The following is a 25455-nucleotide window of genomic DNA, read 5'->3' on the forward strand; positions in this document are numbered from 1 at the left end:
GGCCTCATACAGCTCTACTGAGTCTCCAGAATAGGAGATCCCATAATGAGTTGAAAATAGGTAATTTACACCCTTACTAAAGCCCAAATCTTTACTGTAGCAGCTAAGTTAAAAGTGTAAACGCGCACTCTGTCTGAACATCTTTTTCAAATTAGTTTGTGATCTCCGGGCGTCCGGATACTTTTTACTTTTTAAAGCAGGTCCCAATATACTTTTACAATTATTGTGGAAAATGCTGTGATGCTCCGAAACATTTTTGTGGCCTACAAAACCTCACAAGACTTTCCATAGGCATTTCCGATGAACTTATCCTCTAAGCCATGCAGTTTGGTCGAAGCTAGTATGACTAAAAGCTTGCATTTCTCAGGTTTTAATAAACAAGGTCGCAGCATCATAAGTGTTCTATTATTTATATGTGGTCTATTCAAGCACATTCTTCAATCCAATAAAGCTGTTTATTTCCCAGAAAGACAAAAAAAACATATTGGAATGTTAAAAAAAGATTGACGATAAAAACAGTGATGAAAGTAGTAGTCTTTATTTGATAAATTACTGGAATAGTCTTTAATAAGTTAGGCTAGCCGGCTTGCCACTGATGAAAAAGAAATAATTTTAAAGTATTACACAGTTTATGATGAAATCAGTGGTTTGCAAAAGCATTGCTTAATGTTTCTTCAGTGTTTAATTAAGGATTAAATGGTAATACAAACCAAACACAAACTTCTGTCATTCCCTCACTCATTCATCATCATCACCAACCACAATCAACGAAGATGCATGATCAGCAACTAGGAAATTCCTAATCACATCAATAAAAATGAAACGTGTCAGACTCGTATTTACAATAGCAGGACCAGAAAGCCCTAATGTCGACGAGCAAAGCAATGCAGTTCGTTCTCATCATTCTCTTCAGGTTCGTTGCTCCGTGTGGCGGCAACTTTAGCAGCACACACTGCCTTTCTGGTGAAAGGGCGACATGGACCAGCCTGAGTGTGATGCAGTGGTGGCTTGCTGCTTGAAATGTTGCCCATGCTTTGAGCACAGGCACCTTCTTGTTTCTTGGCTGTTGTCGATTGATGATTCCTCCTGTACAGTTTCCAAGATGCCGCCAGAGGCTCTCCTATGTCCACATGTTTGCTTTCTGTCTTGCGCAGTTTACTGTCCTTGTGAGTATAGTGTAGATCCACCTTTATGTGGAGGGACTCCTAAGATAGGCAAATGATAAACACACATTTTCACATTAATTAATTATACAGACTACTTCTACCTTATTTTTAAGTAAAACTTCTCTGTAACAGAATTGGGACACACATAATGTACTGCATACCTTAAGCTTTTGAAGGCCACAGAGTCGTAGAGTGCAGTCTGGATTATCTGATTTCTTAAAAAGTAAAGAGTCCATCTCGTCTGACCGTCCAGGGCCGGAAAATATGTCCTCCATTGGCTAAGGATTCAGAGCAGAAAAAGATTGTGTCAGCATCATCAAAATTTTTAACCAGAAACATCAAAACATGAATAAATTCACTTATTTAATCGTCAGCCTCTACACCGATTCTCTTATACATAGGCACTAAAAAAACTGATGCATTCATAAATCAGCCACTAGAGGTCAGTATGATCCCAGACTCTGTTATCACCAACAGGGTGTGCGTCTTAAACTGCAGCAGATAACCATTACAAGTTCCTGCTTTGTCTGTGGTTGTGGCTGGCTGGAAGTCCATATATGGACAGAACTTCCTCAGACATGTGAAACGTGGGGGTGATTGGTCATTATTGAGAAACTCCTGCTGGCTCATGGAAACTCACTGTGCTTCTGTGCTGAGCAACATGGAATGTATGATGTAGATACAACTTGCAATTTTTAAACCTATTTTTGGGTTTAGTGACTCGGACAAAAGGAACTTCAGTGGGGGCCAAAACAATTAAGAACAATCTCTACTAGTGAGAGGTTTGTTTGACCTATAATGTGTTTTTTGTGTGCCTTGTTACAAGCCCTATGGTTCTTGTATAGATTACAAAAACACTTGACAGGATGATAGTTTTAAGTAAAAAAAAAAAAGAAGATATTTACAGGTTTGCTACTCAGAGTGACCGTGCAGTCCTGGGTCTGTGGGCCTGTGGTTTTCACAGTGGCAAACGCAACCAACACGTTAGAGAACAAAGCCGAGAAGCTGACTTCCACTTCCACTCCGCAATCAAACGTTAGCCGCTTCTTCCGTGGTAGCTCTGAAAGGAGATATGAAATAAGTTTTACTTTTATTGCACATCTTATGGTAATAAATTACTAAGATAGAACAGCTGATTTGTCTGATCCTTTTATTAACCACATTAGGGACTTTCAGCCTCGCTGTTATTTTAGCTGCAGATTAGCCTGCGGGGAAAAGCAAATTTGAGGAAGTTATGACATGAAAATGCACTACGTAAAAATAACCATTTCCCTGTTTTGATCAATTAAAGAACATGAGGGGGCTTCTTTGAATGTTTCTGCAAATATCACCTGAAAGCACAATGTCTGGGTTTGGTTTGTCACATGCTGGAGTGTAGGAGGTGTGAGGAAGAGCGATAAAGGACCATCTCTCTCTTTCACTCAAGGTGACAACAGATCAAATGAACAGAATTGTGGTTTAAGTACTGGAAAATAAACTATATTTTGAGTGTGGATGTATTTCACATATCCTGTCCTCAATGTAGTTTGAGGATTTCCTAAACATGGCAATAAGAAACATATAAGTTTAGGACATTTTTCCTCAACTCACCATTTGCCCGTTTCCAGCAGGCATCTCGCAGGTGTAGCTCTCTTGTGTGGCCAGCGGTCTGAACTGGGTCTGCAAGGGATCGGGCTTCCTTCAGGGTGTGTTTGATCTCCACCACCTGCTTACCTCTCACAAGAGGGTCTTTGCTCAGATCTGGTGTAAAGAGAGGGAGAAAATGCAGGTAATTATGATCAAACTCTGCAGCAACTTCACATATAAAAGTCCAGGGTGTTTTCCCATTTTTTTACTCAGTCCACTTTGACCAATTTAATCAAAACCACCACCTCAATAACAACTAAAACCTGTATAACATCCTTAACCACAAGAGCCTGTGGACTCACACTCATTTGATCGCGGGACTGCCAGAGTTTTGCAATAGCAATAAAGAGGAGAATGAGTGGATTTACAGAAAGTTTCATTAGATCCACATGGCTGGCTCTGAAGAATATAGGGAACTTTGAAAAACGAGATGGTTAATATTCACGGTAATTGATCAGGCTGGATTAGTTTTGGAAAACCCCCCTGCGCAAGATTTGATGAATGCAAATGTAGAAACCATTAAAAGGGTGGAATGACTGGCCAGTAGTGAGAGCATGTTCAAATCCTTTGATGTAGATTCATGCTTGGCTTTTCAGAAGATTTGGCGTCAGGGATATTCGGGGCAAGCTGTCGTCACTATGTTGACATAATGGATGAGCAAATGGCACCTTGACTCTTTTTCCATCTCTAAATATGTCCCAGAGAAGATGAGCAGATATCGAAAGGCCTGGGAATTTCAAGTTACTGCCCATATTGTGGCTCTGGTATTTTCAAATAAAAAATATAAAGAGATTAAAGTAAAAAAAAAAACCTGTTGTCAACGTGTCATAACCACCAGTTTTATTTGTCATGTAACTATGGCCACATACACATACAGACACACAGAACACTCTCAGCAGGGCGTCCTGTCCTGCTAGCGCTGATTTCTTGAGTGACCCATGAGAGCAGTAGCAGGGGTGCCCAAATGGCAGAGCAGCTGTCCTGCAATCTGCAGCTCTCAGGTTTCTTGCTGTTCTCTCGCCAACAGTGTGAATTTCCAGAGAATGAGGTCACATGCTAATGGTACCTCTAAAAATTATTTTACCAGAGACCCATCAAACAGACAAACAACTTGATAACACCCTACCCCGGCTTCACTCGCGGCTAGACTTACAGCTCCTGAGAAAGCAACACTACTAAAACGATTTGCCAACGATTATAAAACTTGTCCGCGCTCCACCCAGCACATTGAAGAACACCCTGCACCCTTCAGATCTGTTTACACTCAGTCTATAAAAATAATACTGACAAGGTTTTTGTAATCTTTGACTAGATTTGAACTTCAAACACTAATGATTTTAGTATTAACCATAAATGTGTTTAGTTGAATTGACCACAACCTCTCTGGAGCACACGTGTCCACTCAGCTTCTACATAACACAGCACGGTCAAAGTACACAGATTTATTATCATGTACTCAAAAAAACAAATGCTCACCCTCAGACACCCTCTCCAAGACGTGTGTGACTTTGTCAGTCTGTAGGATGTGATCGTTTAAGTACTTAGTGAAGATTCCAGTACTTTTGCCTCCGTCCTGGACCTCAAATGCCTCCGCATCTTCACATCTGCATTAGTTAACAAAGAAAATGTTATTCAAGAACATATATCAAAAGATTTAACTCTCTCTTCTACAGCATGTTGACTAATTTGAAAAAAGATTCTCAGCTTACAGGTCGATACTAATTGTGCTTGAACTGTTAAATGCATTTGCCGGTTTGGGCATTGGTTTCTGCATGTGTAATTCAATATTTGAAAAACAATGAATCAAGTACATACGTGGCATAACCGTAAACAGTATTCCCTGTGGGTCCCAGTGGCATGATGCCTGAAGGAATGCAATCCTGGTTGTACCTTTTAGAAATTAAAATACATTTTTCAGAAGAATGAAGCAATCCAAACAAATCCTGGTTGTTATAACAAAATCATCTGGCAGTACAATAGTTTACATTTGTATAAAGCATCTATAGTCATCAGTTTATAATACATTAGAAAATGCATATGAATTAAATCAATCAATGCACCTACCACTTTCTACAGGTATCCAGTAAGATCACACTCAGTGCAGTGTGTCTTCTCTGCATGCTGAGCATGACCCTCTGCACACACACACAGTTTTCAGGTCGATATGGCTGTGGAGCATCAACAGCTACCAAGTAATTCCTCCCAGCATGCTCATACCCATGACCCGCATAGTAGCAAAGGCCTGTAAGGAGTGATAAAAACACACATTTAGTATCAGCTGCACGAAGAATTGTAATCATTGCATTTTGTCTCCACATATTCTGCCACTCTGGGAACAACTGTGAGAGAAAGGTCACGATTTCTATACAGTTTCCAAACGTGATTTCTCAGTTTTCAGCCAGTGTTTCGTTATTAGCAAGAGAAAGTAGGCGAGGGAATTGTCACAGACTGTATCATTCTGACACAGCACGACATCGTATTAGAGCTCCATTATGAAAGTGTGTATCTGTCTGGTGTTTATCAACAATAGTGGTTAAACTGTTAGTTCCAGTTAACAATATGACCAATTGTAAACTACAATGGCACCTTTCTTTTTTGTTAAGAAAAAAAAAAGATTTTAAAAAATTGATTAAAAAAAAAATTAACAATCACATTAAAATAAGAAAATGAAAGTTAATAGAATCATGTCAATCAAATTCTGGTGTGCACTGGAACTATTTTTTTTTTTTTTTTTTGGTCCACTGTGGTTTTTGCCTGTACCAGCTGCACCCATGAGAAATGTGTTTTTTCTTTTTCACTGCATTATGAAATGCAGAAAGTTGGAAGTGTATCTACCCACTCAGCCACTCATACGTGTAAAGCGATATACTATAAACCACCCGCGGGTTCATGACCGATGACAAGTGGACAACAACAGATAAGGACCACAAAACACGACAAAGGAAGTTATATTTTAGATCGATTGAATAACTTTGTCAGCATTTCACTAAGGAAGGTGAAATCGCGAAATGGGGAAATTTAGCTAATAAAGAAGAAAAAAAAGGATTTATACGCAATTTATACTAACCATAAACTCCCCTGTCAAGGAGCTGGGTGAACTTCTCAATAGCGGCCACCATCTCCTCCTTGGTGAGATCCAGCAGAGAAACAACCCTGAAGCCGAGCTGCTGCAGGAGGTTGGCCAGCTCATGTACATCCATAACGGGGGCCATCAAGTTAGGGTGGTTTGTGTAATTCAAGTTGCCGATAAGGAGGGCAACTTTATCAGTGGCTGAAACAAAGATCACAGAATAATTCTTATTAAAACATGTAAATACAGAGCATTGTAGTTCTGGTCTGTAACACAGTCAAAGCAGCGTGGGTTGACAGTGACACTGAGGTTCTTTCCATAAAACTGTGGCCTACCTGTGAGTGCTGCAGGAGGAAGCTGATCAGGTTGCACTGAAAGGAAAGAAAAACGACAAGCACAACATTTTTAGTTTAACAACAATCAACGGTAAGATGATTCTTTCCAGAGGGAACCTATGGGGCAGTACAATTTAACAATTTGACGACCGTTGTTTTTTTTAATGCACCACACAGGACCACAATGTGAGTTTCATACAGATGAAACACTGCAAGAACTAGTTTCACTTTACATCATTTTCCTGTTGTGCGTCTAAGGCTTGGCTCAAGTAGTACTGGAGTCTAACAACTTCCTTTTTAGTCTGTAGAAATGGGAAAGTACCTCGAGCATAATGGAAATAGTCCAACTGCTAAATCAGTGGAATCAGTCTTAAGAGTGATTTCATTGGAAATAAAGGAAGTAAACTCAAACAGTGAAATACAATAATAAAATCGGGAAAAGATAAACTTTTACTGAGTAGCTAGAAATAGTTTGAGATGTGACTTACCTATGTCAACGTCAACTGCTTCAGTCCATCTCTCCTCTAGCACGTTAGATATGGAGCACAGGTATGAGCCTCCATGTTCGGCTGTTGCGTGGTCAATCTGCAAGTACCACAATGATTAACTTCTCACCACTGTTTGTCTTCCTTACACATGTTAAGAGTACACAACCATAAATCAAAACTTGGGATGAACCTCATTTCCCAAATGAATTGCATGGTTGGTGAAGGGTGCATGATTCAGAGTTAGTGAAAGGAAACAGTAAATATAGCTCTGTGTAAACAATCACTGTCAACACTGAGGTAAGTAAACACTGGTGTGTCATTCTTCCTTACCTGCAGAGTGTCACCAGTCTTGTCCGGCAGTGGCTGTCCATTTCTGTACCACTGATAGTGAGGAGTGGGGATGCCAAAGGCAGTGCAGCGGAGGGTGAGTTTCGTACCTTGTCGGACTGTCTGGGGTTTAGGGTTGACAGCAATGTGTGGCTCACCCTGCCACTGTACGGGCAAACCTGATGACGTTTGAAAAGAAACATCAGAAAACTAGCAATATTTGTAATACTGATAATAAAGTGTGGCAAATATGAACAAATAGCCGTCACACCACTGCAGTGTGAGTCAACATAAGAACGGCTGATGCATACCTGACTTATCGATGTCTAACACCTTCACTTTCGCCCATTCACTGAACTCGTAGTTACCACGGTGGTCATTCACTCGGCACACATAGAGCTTAGTGTCTTTAGCTTTGATGGTCAGGTCTGCCTCAGTGCCACCAAGTAGCTTGAAAACAGAACAAAATAATAATTAAGAGTTAAAGCACAGAAACATTCACGATGATGAGAAAAAACAAGGTGCTTAAGATGAGTGCAAGATTATCAAATATTTTCTGAAGGACTTGTTTCGGTTGTTATTCTAAGTAGCTGATTTATCCTGTTTGAAATGAGTAGTTTCAGTGAGACTAAAACATCTGGGCACCAGATCAAACCTGTGCTGTAGAAGCACAGCTACACACACTCCTCACACACTGTGGACATTATTTACACACCAAATAAAACTATAAATATACTAACTAAAAATAATGTAAAATGTTTGGGCATCATTATACATTAAAAAAGGTAAAATCCACATACCTCTTCATCACTAGTGAACCACTGGTATTTGAGGATACCTGTGCTCTCAGCACGGACACTCAGAGTCACCTGATGGTTCACAGGCACACACACAGAGACAGGGTGGCGCACTATGACAATTTCTGAAACAAATCAAGTGAGAATCTCAGTCAAATGAAATCACACTCTGTGTATTATGAAACATTGCTGCATATTGACGAGGTGGCGTTGAATGGAGACATAACATACCTCTGATCATTATTCGACAGGGTTTGGGTCGGGATCCAGTCATCAGTGCATGTTCTTCTTCTTATTCCAGACTGTAAGAAGTTGATGAAAAGTTTTTAAACTTTAGTATTTTTCAGTCACTTCCTATTAGAGCGGACCGAATGGGGTAAAAAAAAAAAAAACAGAGCAAACTGCGAAATGACTGACGTCAGGAAATCACGGTAAAATTGATGACTAGACTCATCCACTATGTTCTCATTTCTGGTGAAATGAGCTTTAAATGAACATCGAAGTGATCAGTGCTGAAGATTCACTTAGAAACGTCCTGATTTAGTTCAGAAAATAATCCGTGTTCAAAACATCCATAAACACGCATGTTTCAGTGCATACCTGCCGTCTGTCTCGTACCAGTTGAGCAGCTGTCGGACCTCGGCCAGAGTATATAATGTTTGTGTTCTCTCAGTCTTCATAACTTCCATTATATCGACTAAACTCTCCCCTTTCCCGGAACGAGGCGGCGGACACAGACATTACCGCTAAGTGCATAATATAGGAGCATCTAATATAACAGAAAGAGTCTCTCACAAAATTGTACATGGGGAAAAAAGAGATGCATGTTTGATTTTAAAATCATAAAACGTCTTGAATTGAATAACATCCAAACAGGCGAAGTATGCGACCGTTCAGTTCGTAGAAATCATGAGAGACAGATGCAAGTAGTAACACTTTTAGTAACATTACGGTAATGAGCAATCTGGCCCCTTTTCAGGCGCATCACAATCACAACTCAGAGCTGAGTTCAGGGAGGCACACAGATACAAAATGTGCCGTTACAACTGGACAAACACTTACTGAGGTAGAGAAATCATTGGCTAATATATATTTATATCTATATATAGCCTGGCTCGTGTGATGAAATAGAGATAATCATCACAATAGCCTTACAGAAAGGGGACGCAGAACAAATCCTGTAACAGCCATACGTTGCTCAACTTCATTGTACGTGACCTTTAAACTGTATATTCACATGAATTGTGTGTGTGTGTGTGTGTGTGTGTGTGTGTGTGTAAAATATGAACTGCATTTCTTTTAAGTTTCCAATCGAAGAAAGAATTAACACAGTATAATGTGTTATGTCTTTAAAAGTTTTAAAATCTATTCTTCAAGTCATTTATAAGTTTACTCATAAATTTACTCATCCTTTAATGACATTTTAATGATTATGTTAATAAACTATATTCAAGTAACATGCTTATTAATGTTGAACTTTTCTTGTATACAATTTGTATATACCGGTAATGTAGAGCTAGCCATACCGATATACTAGTAGGCCAATTTTATTGGCCAACATATATCAATATCAGCATATATGCATATATTTCATCTAAAATGTGCCTATATGTACTTTTTTTTCTTTTTTCTTTTTTACAGCACATAAAGCAGATCATTAATAATTATTTAATTTCCATCAGAATTTACTGTGTTTTTGTTAAACTTTTAAAAATCCTGCCTCTGTTCCACAGGCTACATGTCTTTGTCACAAGAGTTTGATAACCACGTTTGAGGGATTATTGCAAAAAATGTGTTTATACGTTATATATTCTGTATATCCATATACATTAGTTTACTTGTATTGACCGATATATCAATATCAGCATTTTTCATGCCCTAAAACATCCAGTATTGGTCACACTGTAATATTATTGAATATTTATGTTCTTTAAGAATCCTTTTCAAATTGAAGACAAAGGCTATATGGCATTTTTACAAATGTGCATGTTGTTTAAATAAAGATATGTGCTTGATTTGAGGGTATGTTTTGTTTGTTATGTTTGCATTGAAGCCAAACAAATTTTTTTTAATCTAAAAAAAAAACTTTATTAATACAGGGAAAGATCTTGGTAAATATAGAAGATGGAGTTCAGTATTAGATAGATTATAAATGTTATGTGTTGTAACACAAGAGCATAACAGAATCATTCTAGAATCAAAGTTAACAACAATGTCTAAAACCATAAACATAAATAAGACCGATGTAAAACTACAGCAAACACATTCATGAAATACCCTTAGGTCTTCTGATCAAAGCATAGATTTGTCAGTCAAGCCTTCTCTGATGTGAAATGTGAGCAGCAAGTGGGTCTCTATGTTATGACCATGTGTTGCAATACGAAGTAAGGGGGCCTGTCCTGTAACAACACTTGTGCAAAGCATAGGACATAAATCAGTGGTCATCAGCTACGTCATGAACCACATTCTACAGGCATGTTTTTCAAGTCCACATGCACTGTCTCACCAAGATGGGACACTATTTTTCCAAATTTTTAAGATGGATCAAAACAAAGCAATGATTTATTAACAGTGTTGCCATTAAAAAAATTGAACATTTTTAGTTCTGGTTTAAATAGCTAGCTTTTACTCTGAATTCAGTTTAGCTTTTAGACTTCTTCGCTAAGTCTAAAGTCTACTTTTGGAAAATCTGATGTGCTCTTGCACCTATTTGTAGGGCTGCTATAAATAGGCCCCTGCTGGCAACACATGCATGTCTATGATAGGCAGTTACAGAGATTTTCTTCACACACTCTGGCTCCAAAGCAACCCTGAAAACACCTCGATGGTAAGTTGGAAAATTTACAAAGTTTAAAGGTGACCAAGAAACACCTGAATCTGAGTCCTAAAATGTACAAGTAGATAACATGTCTTGGATTGGTGTTTGACCACTAACAGCCCTTCCACAACCTGATAGCTGATCCTATTTATAACCTGCTCCAATGTAAGTACTTTGCTTGGTTAGAAAGGACAAGCACTGAGTCTGAACTGTGTCTTTGAGTTTTCTACAGCCAAATAACCCAGTGTGTATCTTATACCTTCTTTAATTAACTTCAGACAGGTTTTGTTACCACTCTAAAATGTTTCTATTTTCTTCTCCAGGGGCTTTTACATGGATACCACCATTGAATTGGAGCCTTGAACCCTGAACAAGCTGTGGACGTAGTAGTTTCATACAGGCTGATACATTTATTTGGATTTTAAGTTTTTTGTGAATTGCTTCAGTGGACAATGACTTCCAGAAGGACTATGACTCGCACTTATTCCGGCAATGGCAGGACAAGCAGCTTCAATGAAGAGGACGGCAGCTCTTCCAATGGCCGCCCAGAAAGTCGTAATACTTACCTCTCGAATGTTAGGCCCGAAAACAGGTAGACAACTTCATCTATAATTCATGTATATTCAGAACATGTGAATCTTTGTTCCTCTTGAAGTGATATATATATTTAAAAACATATATATTGCATGGTGGTCAAGAAAAACACCAGAAAACAGACAGAAGTTAAAACAACAAAAAAACATAACTGAAATTGTCAGAAAGATTTTTGTTTGAAAGAATAAATGATGAAGCTTTCACATTGTCAGTCAAAGATCATATTTATCACATGAATAATGCGTGTTACTGTATGTCATCTACAAAAAAAATAAGAAGTGAAGGAGGGCAGATATTTATGTAGGTAGGTTCACAGATCTTAATGAATCAATGACGTCCCTTCATTTGCCTCCTTTCTGAATAGCTATTCAAGGTATTCTCACTACAGACCAACGAGGTAATCTTTACTTTTAAAACATTCCTCCCAACTAACATCTTAACCACAAACAATGGTTTACCCCAAGAATGACACCAACAGACATTTTAACTGTAATGTAAGTGTCCAGTTTGTCCAGTGATGCGTTCTGTTTTAGTGATAAACATCGGTTTCAGTGTTGGATTGACAACTTTGTTTTGCCTGACATCTCACACGTCTGTGTCACTTTTTCCCACTCTCGTCACTACCAGATATTTCCATTAACATCCTTTCCACATGATTAAGATCGTTTATTTGAATGTACTGCACAGAGATGAAGAGGTCGCTGAAATGAAACAAAAGTTTAAAACTGTCTATTTGGAAGCATGGAACTGACTCTCATGAGTGTTTGTTTCCAGGAGCACGTTGTGCAGCGTCATGGCTCAGCTGACCGAGGACATCCAGCCCTCCTTTGAGACCACCGTGAAATCAAAGGCAGTGTCAGAAAATTGTAATGTGAAGTTCAGCTGTGTCGTATCAGGTAGGACTCCTCTTAACTTCTTCTTTAACTTGCATGCCTTCTTGGAGTAACAGAAACTTTCCAAATGGTTAGTGATGTGAAGAGGGAGGATGTGAGTAATGTGGAAACAAAGGAAGGAGTTCACCTGGAAGGTCTAAATGAACTGCTTTATTCTTCCTGACCTGCTCTATAAAAACTCATCAGACAGTGTTTTATTCAAGCTGGTTTTTCCAGGATTTTGTTTTTGACTGCAGGCAGATTTGAAAGGTGGGCGCACCCAACAGCAGCAGCAGCAGCAGCTGTTCCTCTGTGACATATCACAAACATGATGCAAGAGCTACAACACAATCATGCCAAAGCATGTCAAAGCTTCAGAACAGTGATTTGTTGACTGCATAATTACATCCGGCAAATGTGTTGGTTGGTCGATTATTGGTTGGTTGGTTTGGTTGGTTGGTTGGTTTATACAAATCTACGGAATTCATTTCCAGGAATCTTGGCTGGGGGATGTGTCTCAACCCAGAATTGACCCCCTATTAACTTTTGGTGCAGATCTGGAGTACAGTTTGATACAGATAAAGGGGACTGTTGGGCCTTGGTGGAGGGATGCTCTATACAGAGTGCCATTCTAGTTTCCCAAATTAAAAAAGGATATTAGTACAGACTACATATTAGGACATGCATGTAATAAATGTTCATAAATAGTGCTCTGCAGTACTTGGAATGTAATTTTTATAACCCAGAGACAATCAGTTCATTGCAGTTTATCCTTGTCTGTAGGTTATCCAGCTCCGGAACTGAAATGGTATAAAGATGATATGGAAATGGACCGATATTGTGGACTCCCAAAATATGAAATTCGTCGTAATGGAAAAATCCACACCCTTCATATTTACAAGTACGTAACACAACTTAGAATGATCTATCAATTGTTCAAATTATTAGAAATGCAGCATTTTTTGTGCAAATATCAACACTAAAATATGAGATGTTTCTGTTTTCAGCTGCACATTGGATGATGCAGCTATCTACCAGGCCTCAGCTAGCAATAGCAAAGGTATTGTTTCCTGCTCGGGAGTTCTGGAGGTTGGCACCATGAACGAGTATAAGATCCACCAGAGGTTCTTTGCCAAGCTGAAGCAGAAAGCAGAGAAGAAGAAGAGCGAAATGGAGGCGCACACCAAGAAGGACGATAAAGAAAACATTCAGAAAGAGAAACGGCAGAGTAGCCCTGAACGTCCACCAAGAAAGCGACACATCCCCCAACCAGAGGAGCTGTCAAAGGTCAAGGAGCCTGAGGCTGTGGAGCAACTTGGAGCTGCTGCAGAACCGAATGGAGTTAGCGCCGAAGTCAAGGAAACTGTCCCTGTGACACCCAAAGACAGTGACCTTGCTGCCAAAAAGAAACTAAAGATCACAAATGGTGTAGACGCTGGAGTTAACAGCGGCGGTACAAGCAGTAGCAATGGCAGAAGCCATATGATGGGGAATGGAGGTGAGAACTGTTATGATGGAGGAATTGGTTTAGCACAATTTCTGGCAGAGACCCTCCAGGCCCAGACTGCTGAAGAAAAACAGAACTCACCTCGAGGGGAGAAACCTAAAGAAACTGATATACCTGTCGCAAGTGCCAGTAAAGAGAAAGAGAGAGAGAAAGAGAGGATGCGAAAAGAGAGTGAAGACCACGAAAAAGCACGAGAGGAAGAGTGTGAGAGAGAGAAAAGGAGAGAAGAAGAACTGACCACAGATAGGGAGAGAGAAAGTGAGAGGCCAGTGGCGATGTCATACACGGTGCCATCCACAAAACATGGCTCAGAGGTCAAACAACACAGCAAGGCTCATAAGGATCATGACCACCACAACATCCAGGCATCCATCTCCTCTATGCTCCACTCAGTCAAGGACTTCCTCTTCGGTAAGGGTAAGAAGGACTCTCATGATTACGGTGAGAACAAGGAGAGAGAGTTTGACCACTTGCCTTCTCAACCAGAAATGCCACCCTCCTTTCAGCTCCAACCAGAGCATAATCAAGTGTGCAAGCCCCTTGCAGAGGAGGTTGTGCCTATGGAAACAGATGAACCAAAGCAACCTTCAGAAACTGTGAATATAGAACAACAGTGGGACCTAAAAGAATATAAGACAGCTGAGAGGGGAGAGGAGTCCAAAGGCCAGAGTGTCAAGGAGGCTGAGGATGGTGTAGAGGCCATGGAGGTGCCTGTTGGGCCAGGGGTCGCAAGTCCAGGTGAAGAAATGTCATTGTCTGGGCTTCAAGTTCTCACTAAGGTACGTGCAGTGGTCTTTCTGAACAGCTGACTGCCACTTCAGATTTAAATATAGGCTGCATTTGTTTGACAAGATAGTACATGATGAGCCACGTCAGGGCCAAAGCCTGAACAATGTCAACTATGACACAGTTAAGGATTTGAGCTGCTTGCTGTTTGTGGTGGATGTGAAGCAAAGTTAGATGTTATATTCATGGCACAATATAAGACAGTCAGACAATACACTTACTTTGAAATATACAGTATAACATCTGTGATAAGCAATCGTTGGAGTGAGTCATCTTTGCCACGTGAGACTGTGGTTAAACTGCACCAATATCTCTGAACAGCATCGAGCCAAACAAGATAGTGAAGAGGAAACAGGGAACCATAAGAACTGGGGCAAGTTGCATTTAATATATGTGGGGGTGGGGGATGTTGTGTCTATACTGCACACTGTAAGATTGGATGGGGAATATCTGAGATGTTGGCTGTGATGAGTGGGACACCAGTGCGTCAGAGATCATGATGAAACCTGAATGTCAGAGGACGCTCTCACGTTACAAACAGGGCTTTGCATGACAGAGTGACAGGGAGTAGATTTAGTTCTGCGGCAGGTCTCAGCAGGAAAGGAGGGCCTCGTCACATCAACCACATTCCTCCTGCCCACACCCCTTCCTCATTTAAAGAAGAGGGAAGAGGGCAGTACTTCTGTCTCTCTCTCTTCTGTCTGAACTCAGAGTTCAGTTCGAGAATGGTTCCATGTCTTTCATGTGTGAGGGATTAGTACTATCATGCTATGATTAACAGGCTGTACAGTATACACCCATACAGTTAGAAAGCTGATAAGCATACTCAGTGATGAATAATTGTTGTTATATTTGGAGTTGAAATGGTTTAGTGCAGTTCGACCACTTTAAGACACTTGGCGTTTGAATATGGGTTTGTTTTATGTTTTTCTATGAAGTGAAAGACTGAAACTCTATTATATGCTGTAAATACGAGACCATGTAACTTCATCCAAAGCCATGCTTTGTTTTTTTCCCATAACGCTAACGTCATTAAAATTCTTAAATTTTACAACAACAAAAAAGTGTCAAAGGAGCAATTTGTAAGATATGGCCAGATCTTTGTTTGTTTGTTTGTTTAAAACATTCAAAAAATGAACTAATACTATCAACAGTGAAGAAACAACAGTGTTTACATCTTTTACTGCCACATACCAGCAAAGATGCATAGAGATATGTGCTGGCAGGTATATGCTACCTCTTAGCAGAACAAATAAACAAAATAAACTCACAAAATATCAAGAAATTATGATTTTTCACCCAAAACAGAAAAATAAATCTGCTTCTGAATTCTGACAGAGTTCTGAATTTAAGTTTCTTTCTTTTACCAAACTCTCAGGTCAGGCAACCAAAGCCGGTTGAGATGTTGTTTTTGAGGTTAGCTTTGAATTCTGGCAATATTCTACCAATCACTCCTTTTTATATAAATCACTTATTTATGTGAGTGTTGTAATAGTTTATGAGAGCAGTTAATTATAGTGGCCATATTGAATTGAAATCCACTGAAGTGCATGGCCAAACCTTTAGAGCATACGTTTTTTTTCAAAGACTGAATCTTGGTTTGAAGTAGTTGACAGATGGTTTAAGTTGCACATATCATAAATCAGTATCAATATTACAGCTAATATTAGAATGTTATTTCCGCTTCTGCATATCTTATTCAATTTGCCTGCTTGCTTGAGGAGATGGTTGGGAAGAATTTTGTGAAAGATTTTGTCGTTATTTTTATCCCATCAATCCAAAAATGCTCCTGAAAATGCAATAATTGTTATCCCTAATAGACAATCCTATGATTGGTTAAAATCAAGATATATTTAGCATCTATGAATTGTTTTGGGCACTTAAACAGCATGTGTATTGAACTTGACATTGTGCCTTAACATTCACTTACATGGTGCACAATGAGATGACATGTGGAAAAGGGAACTGCTACTTTTACACATTTTCCACCTGCAGACCAATCGGTCCATAATGTGGAACTACCTTTGTTGTGATGATGGAATATTCTTGATGAATGGCGGGTTGGAGGAAGTCAAACCATGTATCTGAACAATTTTTTTTATCACATGAGTACGTTTACACACAGAGGTGTTGCGATGACCACAGCTTCATTTTTAGACCGAGTCTGACACCAGTTCCCTTCCATCGAAAGCAGCAACTTCTTTTTTTCCTGGTAGATGCTGCGAGCCAAACATGTTGTCACGAGGCGACATGTGCCTTCATTACTCTTCTGCATTAATTGTCACGGTTTCAACGGCCAAAACTGGGGCACTGAGGGGGAAAACCCCTGGTGGCTTACTTATACATTTTCTCTTAACTGCTATGTATGTCCAATGTAAATTAATTTTCAGGAAAATCTGTTGTTTTTTTTAATGTCCCATCAATCTGTACAACAGATTTATGTGAATCAGGCATGTTAGGACTTGTATCCTGCTAAGGGAGAAGTTGTCATTCATTCACTGCCCAGCAGCCTAGCAGTGTAAACAGCACACGTGTGTCAGTTCTCTGGGATTTCCCCTGTCTGTGTTTCACCATCAGATGCAAAAAACACAAGCACACTCTCTGAAGGCTTAAATTATTGACATAAAGGTTTGTTTAAAATGTTCAAAGATTTTTTAACAAAAAAATATGGACCCTGTTTGCTAAGGGTAAGGCTTACTTCAAAATTTTATTGGACCACTGCTTGTGCAAACACCTGGTTTCAGCCACCTTGCACGTGACATGAAGTAAAGCAGTTCCTAGAATAAACTGACAGACCATAAAACCCAAGAATGTATTGACTTACTGTAGTTGTTCCGCATATTTTCAGAGCTGTTGATTGTCTACCTAATAACCAGTGCTGATTAACTTTGTCAGCAGACTGACAACAGTGTTGTCCCTCTCTGTAGGAGATATAACGGTGCAGTACACTTAGAATCACACATCTGTTGATTTATGGTCGGAAAATGGTCTCATTCTAAAAGTGGCACACTGTCAAAGGTCCCCACAGTAACTTCCCCATAACAAGCTTCTTAAAAATCCTTTAAACTTCTCAACATGACACTTAATGTTTTTTCCTGTTCGGTCTCTTTGCTACTAACAAATTTGACTGTTAATAATATTCTGCATGCATAACATTCAAATCAAGCAGTGTTAGGCATGTGCTTTCTTGGAGCTCTTTGCATAAGGTAGAAACTGGTGTATCGAAAATGTTTTGTTTACTTTTCACCAGGCTGAATCTCAAACAGTCTCTGTTGTCACCAAGGTTCCTGTTCACCAGCAAGTGCCCGACTGCCTGGTAGTTATGCCACAATCTATTCACCCGGCTGCAGCAAATGAGTCTTCTCCTAAGGAAGATATATCTGTCTTGCCACAAACCCAAACCCCTCCTGAAGAGGAGTCCTCCCCCACAGCCACCCTCGCTAGTTTGGAAGAAAGCTGGACTCCCCCCCACGGTGTTATCTCAGGGTCAGACATTCACAACCCTGGAGAAACACCCACTGACACTTTGAGAGAAGAGGAAAAGAGCGGTGATAAGATTGGCAAAGATGTCCAACCAGAGGAAGCAGAGGAGGGCCTTTCTTTTAAAAAGTTAAGCGAGGAAGAGAAAGCTGAAGTGAAATCAAACAAAGAGCCACACTCAGGTATAAACAGATCTGAGATTGCAGAATTAACGACATCTTCACTGGAAGAGAGAATAGAGCTGTGCGAATCAAAAACGCCGGATCAGGTGCTTTTACCCCTGTCTACCGTGGCTGCGTACAGTGTAGAGAGTGATCATGTAAAAGAAGAAGCTGAACATACTTCTCTGATTCAGGAAATGAATATAGGATTTCCGCCCACTGCCGCCCCGGAGAGTTTAGAGGAGGGTGACCTAAAAATACAGCGAGAATGTGCCTCTTCAGTACTGGAGGGAAGTGCAGAGGGCCAAAACATCAGTACAATACAGAGTCCTAACTCAGGTTTTAGAGGCAGTGAAGAGAAAAGTGAATTGAAAGAGGTATTGATTTCTGCTTTAGAAAACGATTTAGATGTTAGTTCATGCAAGAAAACACAAGAGCCGGCAATTTTAGAAGGTGAGAGCAGTGAAACAAGGCATGAGAGACTACCATTTGAAGTGGAGACAGAAAAGGATCCAATGAAAGTGGAGAAGCTTGATGAATCGAAGAGCCTTTCAGTAACACAAAACAAGAAAGGCAATGACAATGTTTTAAAGAAACACAGTAATGTTGCAAAGCCAGACAGCGGTGAGCGACCACAGGATTGGCCTTCAGAGAATATTCCACAAATCCAAATATCTACTACTGAAGACAGCCCAGATACTAAACCAGCTGTGGCAGATGTAAACCCAAATATACAAGTTGTAATCCCAAAAATTGAAATAATGGACCCTGAGCTCAAAGAATGTACTCTACCTCTCACTATTTTGTCACAAAACAAGCAGAAATCAGAGGCTGACGTTATGCCAAAACATGATGCAACTCGAGTGTCATCGGTAACAACTCAAGACCAGGGCAAGGCTGATTCTCATAGTTTGTTGCCCACACAGAAAGGTATGCCAGACGATTATATCAAACCAAATGCACCGGATGTAAATCCCAATGAACATTTTGTAATCCCACAAATTGCAATCATGGAGCCTGAGCTCAAAGAATGTACTCTACCTCTCACTATTTTGTCACAAAACAAGCAGAAATCAGAGGCTGACGTTATGCCAAAACATGATGCAACTCGAGTGTCATCGGTAACAACTCAAGACCAGGGCAAGGCTGATTCTCATAGTTTGTTGCCCACACAGAAAGGTATGCCAGACGATTATATCAAACCAAATGCACCGGATGTAAATCCCAATGAACATTTTGTAATCCCACAAATTGCAATCATGGAGCCTGAGCTCAAAGAATGTACTCTGCCGCTCACTATTTTGTCACAAAACAAACAAAAGACAGAGGCTGACGTTATACCAAAACATGATGCAACTCATGTGTCAGCAGTAATAAATCAAGACCAGAACAAAGCTGATTCTCAAAGTGTGTTGCTCACACAGAAAGGTATGCCGAATGATTATATCAAGCCAAATGCACCGGATGTGTACCCCAATGGAAATTTTGTAATCCCAAAAATTGAAATCATGGAGCCTGAGCTCAAAGAGTGCACTCTGCCACTGACTATTGTGCCAAAACATGATACAACTCATGTGTCTGTGGCAAAGATCCAAGACCAGAGCATGGCTGATTCTTCAAGTTTGTTCCCCACACAGAAAGGTATGCAGAATGATTATAACCTGTCATCCACAGGGAAAGTAAAGGAAATTGTGCAATTAAATGACAAGACAGAAACATTTGAGCGAGATCAGGCTCGCATGAAAAGCAGTGAACAGCTCCCTCAGATGGACTTTGCATCAATTCCTCTTATAAGTGTTTCATGTACTGATGACAAGGAGGATGGTGGTTATGTAAACAGCCATGTTTCAGATACCCCACAGCCTTTTGAAACATCAGCAGTGCCTTCGTTTGTGGTCCCACCGATCTCTGTCACTTGTCATGAAAGTGATTCTGCCCTCAGACAGTCCACTCAAAGTGAGTCAGAAACTGAAACTTCTGCTGCCACGCGAAGAGGAACAAAGCAGGATGTTGAAAATAGTATGACCATCAAGCCTGAAAAAACTCTAAGCAGAAAACAGAACCAAGAAGAAATTTCAGAAAAGATTATAAAAGAGAACACTTCCTCCATGCTATTTGAAGATTTAGCACCACAGGTTGGTGAGAATGGGCCATCATTCAGTAAAACAATAGAAGATAACATTGTCCCTGAAATCCTGAAGACAAAACCCCCCAAAGAGCCCAAGATAGAGAATTCTGTGTCTGTTGAGGACCCTCAAAAAAACAGATCATCCGTTGAGAGACTCTGCTCTAAACCTCCGGCACATCCATCACTGAGTCCGGCCAGTCTCCGCAAGTTCATGTCCAGATCTTCCCCAGACTCAGACACTGTGGGTGACCGTCAGAGTGATAAGGTGGATGATGATCTGAGTGGAGGTTCAACACCAACATCATCCCTCTCCTGTGAAAGCAGTCCCCGGCTGAAACGCAGAGACAGTCTGTCACTCATACGCTCTGCCACGCCTGAGGAGTTGGCCTCTGGAGCCCGACGCAAAATCTTCATCCCAAAACCTAAAGAAGATGTTGAGGGAGGAGTGGTTGGTGCACTTGATACTCAAGGCAAGAAAGAGAGCCCCTACATGTCACCCAGCCAGGCTCGCAGAGCCACATTACTACAAGCTCCCACAGGGCAAAATACCCCACCAATGGAGAGACGCTCTCCGCTACTGAGCCGCAGGAAGGTCACCTTGGAGGTGCCAAAAGTCGTGGCGGAGACTCCCACAGAAGAGCCAGTCAGCACCAAACGAGAGGAAAAACCAGCTGAGAAGAAGCTAGACCCTTTGAAAGGTAAATAATCAATCATTCAGTCCTAAAGGATGGAATTGTTCTTTTATCGTGATGGATATTGTGAGAACAAGTTTTGCATGTTTCCCAATAAGTCTGCAGATTGTAATGTGACATGACAAATGAGACCTTCCCTGTCTCTCTCAGTTGCTGTGTATTTTTTTGTGAAGGACTCGGGTCAGATTTTCTGTGACACATTCTCTAGTGCCTCATCTTAGTGCATCTCTCCAGTCCACTAATAGAGAGGAACAGTGGCTAACATAACATAAACTAGCTATCACACAAAAAGTTCAACAGAACTTGTTTCATTTTGTGAAGTTTCCACAAAATATCACAATACAAATGGTTCTATGAAATACTCCATGTTTTGTTTTTTTATGTTTACCTAAACACATCAGTGTATTGGTGTCTGAGGAGGTGGAAACATTAGAAAGTCTCTACTCTCTCGAGTACAGTATATATTTACTTTGGCACCCCCTCTCTCTCATGCTCCACCAGCTCCGCAGGTCATCCGTAAGATCAGGGGGGAGCCATTCCCAGATGCCTCAGGACACCTGAAGCTGTGGTGCCAGTTCTTCAACGTGCTCAGTGACTCCACTATAAAGTGGTTCAGAGATGAGGAGGAAATACTAGAGGTGAAGAGAAGGTAAATCCCCTTCTTGCCTTACAACACCCACACTGCTCCAACCACCTGTAACACAAAGTATCACATGGAGTTCACATTGCATTAAAATAATTACTTGTCTCCTTTTTCACTGCATTTATTCAGAGAATTTCCATCCAGTGTGACTGATAAAAATGGGCAGGTTCCAAATGTGAAACAATGTTGCTTCAGGATGTTTTTTGGGGCCTCTGAGTGAATCCCGTGTCCCTCTGTCATTCTCAAATTCTCAATGCAGAGAGAGAGCCCTGCTCATGTGACTGTGAACCCCACAGCTGTGACACAGAGAGGTGAATCTCTGGCTAGACACAGAAAGTGTAACCTGACACAATATTTTTCTCATCTCCAGGGGGCATTAAAAGTCTATATATGTGCTACTGGCTGCTGTGTCAGCAGACATGACCTTCTTGTCTTACAGTGACACCTTGTGGGTCCTTGTTGAATCTTTCAAGTTTGGTACAACTCTGATGAGCCAATCAATTTGTATATGATTGTGTATTTTTTACCTTTTTTTCATTACCCAAGTGGAGGAGATGAAAGCCAAGTAGCTCTGGCTATTGTCCTAGCGTCCAGCAAAGACTGTGGGGTATATGGCTGCTCCATCAGTAATGAATATGGGACTGACACCACTGACTTCCTGCTCAGCGAGGACAGTAAGTGCCTGAAGACATCAAGTGTGAAATCTACATCATATGTTTTCAACTGTGCTTTAATAAGTCTGTTGTCTTCTGTTTTACAGTTCTGTCTGAGATATTACTAAGAGATGATCTGGAAGGTAATTTTTCCAGGAAACTGCAATATCAACTTTTTTTTGTCATTTTGTATGAATTATTTCTCATTATAAATGTTTGTTTCTGTTTTCTTTTAGTCGGAGAGGAGATCGAGATGACGCCGCTGTTGTTCAATAGAGGCCTGGCCGACTCTGGCAACTGGGGCGACAAGTACTTTGGTCGCATCATGACCGAAGCGGCGAACATCGGGGAGGGCTGTGCTCACAAAACCTGCAGAGTGAAGGTCATTTACGGCCTTGATCCCATCTTTGAGTCTGGAAGCTCCTGCGTCATCAAAATTCAAAACCCCATCCCCTATGGGACCAAACTGGAGAGCAACCTTGCCGAGAGAAACATAGAGATTACTAAGCAAGTGAGTATTTAACATCCACGAATGTTCAGTTAATTGCTGCCCATAAATTCCTAGTGATTGTAACTGCTGCACATTTACTTGCTCTGTTAATTTGTTTGTGTTGCCAGGAATGCAAAGTCCAAAACATGATTCGGGAATACTGTAAAATCTTTGCTGCCGAAGCAAGAATTATTGAGAACTTTGGCTGTTCACTAGAGTACGTACCAAATGTTTTATACAGTGGCTATGATAATTGACACTGCTTCTTGTGATCAACCCACTATTTTTTTGGTGTTTCCCAAAGAGTGATTCCTCAGTATCTGATGTACCGGCCTGCAAACTCTGTGCCATATGCCACCGTGGAGGCTGAACTTAAGGGTGCCTTCCTTAGCTATTGTATGATGGACGCTAAAGGCAAGCTAATTACACGAACCACTTCCGAGGTGGAGCAGAAATGCAGCACCTTCCAGCACTGGATCCATCAGTGGACGCATGGCAATTTGTTGGTCACTCGGCTAGATGGTAAGACACATACAAAGTTAGTGGCCATTTTTCTTTCTATATACATTATTAATAATCTTCCTCCTCTTTCCAGGTATTGAAACGAAGATTACAAATGTCAAAGTTGTGACCAAGTCTAAAGGGTTTGTATCTAGACCTGTACATGCAAATGTTATTTGTTTTCTACTATAATAGTTGGAATAAAAATGTTTTCTTTTTCTTTTAGATACCAAGGACTGACGGAGTATGGCTCTCCTGAAGTATTCGAACAGTTCCTGACACACCATCAGTGCAACTACTACTGTGGACTTCTCTGCCTGAGGTCACTTAAGACTATGGATAGTCTGCAGCCCACCAAGACGAAGGGCTCCAGGAGCCCTCTGCTCAACCGCAAGTTGGGCTCTAACAGCCCACAGCTGCAGCGGAAAGGACAAAGCCCTCAGATGATAAGAAAGGCAAATTCTAGCCCAAAGGTACCCAGAAAAGTTCAGGAGACCGAAGACAATAAATCAGGTGCCAAACCCATGCCTGCAGAAACTGTTGATGTTCTTGAAATGAGGTAGGAAAAACCACCTCTTTTGTGTCAAGCAAGATTGTTGTTCTTTTAATGGTTTAGTATTACCTGTCTTTCCCGTTACAAAAACCAGAAGGACTTGAAGAATTAAGATTGTAAGAAAAGGAACGGTTCGTTGACCTGACTTGCCATAAAGAATGGTTGTGACCTCAGTCACCATTACAGTTAGAATATAAAACGTATGTCCTCATGTTTATGAGAATGTTTTCAGCATTGGGCACAGGGTTTTTGACCTTATAGCTCACCAATGCTATACAGCAAAATCAGTGTTTTTAACTTTAACAGTATGAAAAGCTGCACTGGGCCACAAACATATACACTACTGAATGGTTTGAAACATTTGTTTCAGAGTCATATCAGCTCTATGAGTGGACAAAACTCTCCAAACACAATTTGTCTTTTATCGTCAAATCATTTGAATGGTTTGATTTAAAAAGATTTAGCAGATTGAAGTTGCAGCCACTGAGGTTAGTTGAGGTAATGTATCCACACTATATGCCATATGTTCATCTGTGATGTACAGTATGTGTGTAGGGCATAAAGTTTATTTTGGAAATGGTATTTAAAGGTGGCATTTGAACAGCATTTCTTTTCATAGCTCACAATGTCGAAGTAGAGCACCGTTATCAGGTCAAAGATGTTTGTGTGCACTTTGTTTTTGGCATTCATTTTTAGTAGTTTTTGAGTACTCTGTATCTGTCTTAGTATCTGTATCTGTGTCTTTAATAATTCCTCTTCCGGTTTTTTAGAATAACCGCTGGTGAATGCTACTGTCAAATCCACGGGCAGTAAGGGGCTTATCAGTAAACTCTTTAACTACGGTACGCTCACACTCATTGACATGCAAACACACAAGTGTGTTCCCAGTCACATGGAAAGCTGCTAATTGAGCTTCACACAGTCATTTGCACCTGACCTATGGACTGTGGGGATGAAAGCCCACTGAGCAAAATAACCGAAAGTGCAGAATATTGATCACCAAGTAAGGTTCCCTGCATGAAATCTGTGACATTTCTTTCCACAACTAGAAATTACTTTTGAATGAGCAAGAGACCTGAGTTCTGCAGTTGGTCAGTAGTAACATGATCAATCTTAAGCATCGCCTGTTCTTTTTATTCTATTCATTTTTTTAGAGGTGCAATGCCAGCATGGACTGAATACAAATTAGAATGAAAGCTTTTCAGCTAACTCTTAACTATCTATGAGTTAGTACAGGTATTCAGGGTAAAATTTTAACAGGAGTCTTAGGAACTTCAAATAATGAGGAACTTCCGTAAAGGATTGTTGGTTAATGATCAACCGGCGTCTACAAATGAGCCCAAATAGTCACATTAAACATTAGCTACCCTCACAAAAAAAACTGTAATTGCATGAGTTTTTTTGATGATTGAAAACCCAAATTCTCAAAAAAAAAAAGAAGACTGTTGGAAATGAGGATGACATAAGGTGTGGTGTCATGCATCAATCTGTATTTATGTGTACATAAAGTCAAAGCACTAAATATCTGAAGTAGTGTGAAGAAAATGCAAACGTGTAAGGGAGTGTGAGTGAGTCAATGAATGAGTAGTTAGGAAAGAAGCATAAATGTGTGTTTACAATGTGTGCTGTCTCATTCGTGTAACATCATGTCGGCTTATGTTTTTTTTAAATAAATATGTAAAACAATTGTGTCCAAGCGGAGCTCACGTTTTCATTTTCACAGAGTTTTATGTAGTCTAAAGGTATTACTGTGTGTCTCATTAACAGT

The 25455-nt window shown here is 40.3% G+C and overlaps 2 protein-coding genes across 8 annotated transcripts; one reads left to right on the forward strand and one right to left on the reverse strand.

The window, feature by feature from the left end:
* Positions 1 to 522: 522 nt before the first annotated feature.
* Positions 523 to 8542, reverse strand: malt3 (MALT paracaspase 3). Of its 2 annotated transcripts, none has more exons than XM_030424551.1 (15): positions 8410 to 8542; positions 8041 to 8111; positions 7813 to 7934; positions 7324 to 7462; positions 7016 to 7191; positions 6686 to 6782; positions 6198 to 6233; positions 5860 to 6063; positions 4857 to 5034; positions 4608 to 4682; positions 4269 to 4396; positions 2757 to 2906; positions 2072 to 2226; positions 1328 to 1444; positions 523 to 1205 (listed from the first exon to the last, which is right to left on the reverse strand). In XM_030424551.1, exons 2-15 carry the CDS (start codon positions 8081 to 8083, stop codon positions 864 to 866), a joined length of 1962 nt encoding a protein of 653 aa, XP_030280411.1. In that variant the 5' UTR covers positions 8084 to 8111; positions 8410 to 8542; the 3' UTR covers positions 523 to 863. The 2 variants fall into 2 exon arrangements, with proteins under 2 accessions (XP_030280411.1, XP_030280412.1); XM_030424552.1 differs by having other exon boundaries at positions 8428 to 8445.
* Positions 8543 to 10546: 2004 nt separating this feature from the next.
* alpk3a (alpha-kinase 3a) lies at positions 10547 to 25371 on the forward strand. Of its 6 annotated transcripts, none has more exons than XM_030425493.1 (15): positions 10547 to 10636; positions 10951 to 11219; positions 11586 to 11618; positions 11996 to 12117; positions 12877 to 12994; positions 13101 to 14379; positions 17637 to 20853; positions 21349 to 21496; positions 22037 to 22164; positions 22251 to 22286; positions 22380 to 22654; positions 22762 to 22850; positions 22938 to 23155; positions 23229 to 23277; positions 23361 to 25371. In XM_030425493.1, exons 2-15 carry the CDS (start codon positions 11080 to 11082, stop codon positions 23695 to 23697), a joined length of 6189 nt encoding a protein of 2062 aa, XP_030281353.1. In that variant the 5' UTR covers positions 10547 to 10636; positions 10951 to 11079; the 3' UTR covers positions 23698 to 25371. The 6 variants fall into 6 exon arrangements, with proteins under 6 accessions (XP_030281353.1, XP_030281357.1, XP_030281356.1 ...); XM_030425497.1 differs by having other exon boundaries at positions 17670 to 20853; XM_030425494.1 differs by lacking the exon at positions 10547 to 10636 and adding an exon at positions 10808 to 10871.
* Positions 25372 to 25455: the final 84 nt, after the last annotated feature.

Source organism: Sparus aurata, chromosome 8, assembly GCF_900880675.1.
Source record: "Sparus aurata chromosome 8, fSpaAur1.1, whole genome shotgun sequence".
Lineage (NCBI taxonomy): Eukaryota > Metazoa > Chordata > Actinopteri > Spariformes > Sparidae > Sparus > Sparus aurata.

Excerpts from the sequence above, each read along its gene's own strand:
- alpk3a (XM_030425493.1), top strand. The coding sequence starts at position 11,080 with ATGACTTCCAGAAGGACTATGACTCGCACTTATTCCGGCAATGGCAGG. Across the intron at positions 22,287-22,379 it reads ACTAAGAGATGATCTGGAAG|TCGGAGAGGAGATCGAGATG; the intron begins GTAATTTTTCCA and ends GTTTTCTTTTAG. Across the intron at positions 22,851-22,937 it reads AACTTTGGCTGTTCACTAGA|AGTGATTCCTCAGTATCTGA; the intron begins GTACGTACCAAA and ends TGTTTCCCAAAG.
- malt3 (XM_030424551.1), bottom strand. The coding sequence starts at position 8,083 with ATGACTGGATCCCGACCCAAACCCTGTCGAATAATGATCAGAG. Across the intron at positions 6,234-6,685 it reads AGCAGTTGACGTTGACATAG|TGCAACCTGATCAGCTTCCT; the intron begins GTAAGTCACATC and ends CTTTCCTTTCAG. Across the intron at positions 4,683-4,856 it reads CTGGATACCTGTAGAAAGTG|GTACAACCAGGATTGCATTC; the intron begins GTAGGTGCATTG and ends AATTTCTAAAAG.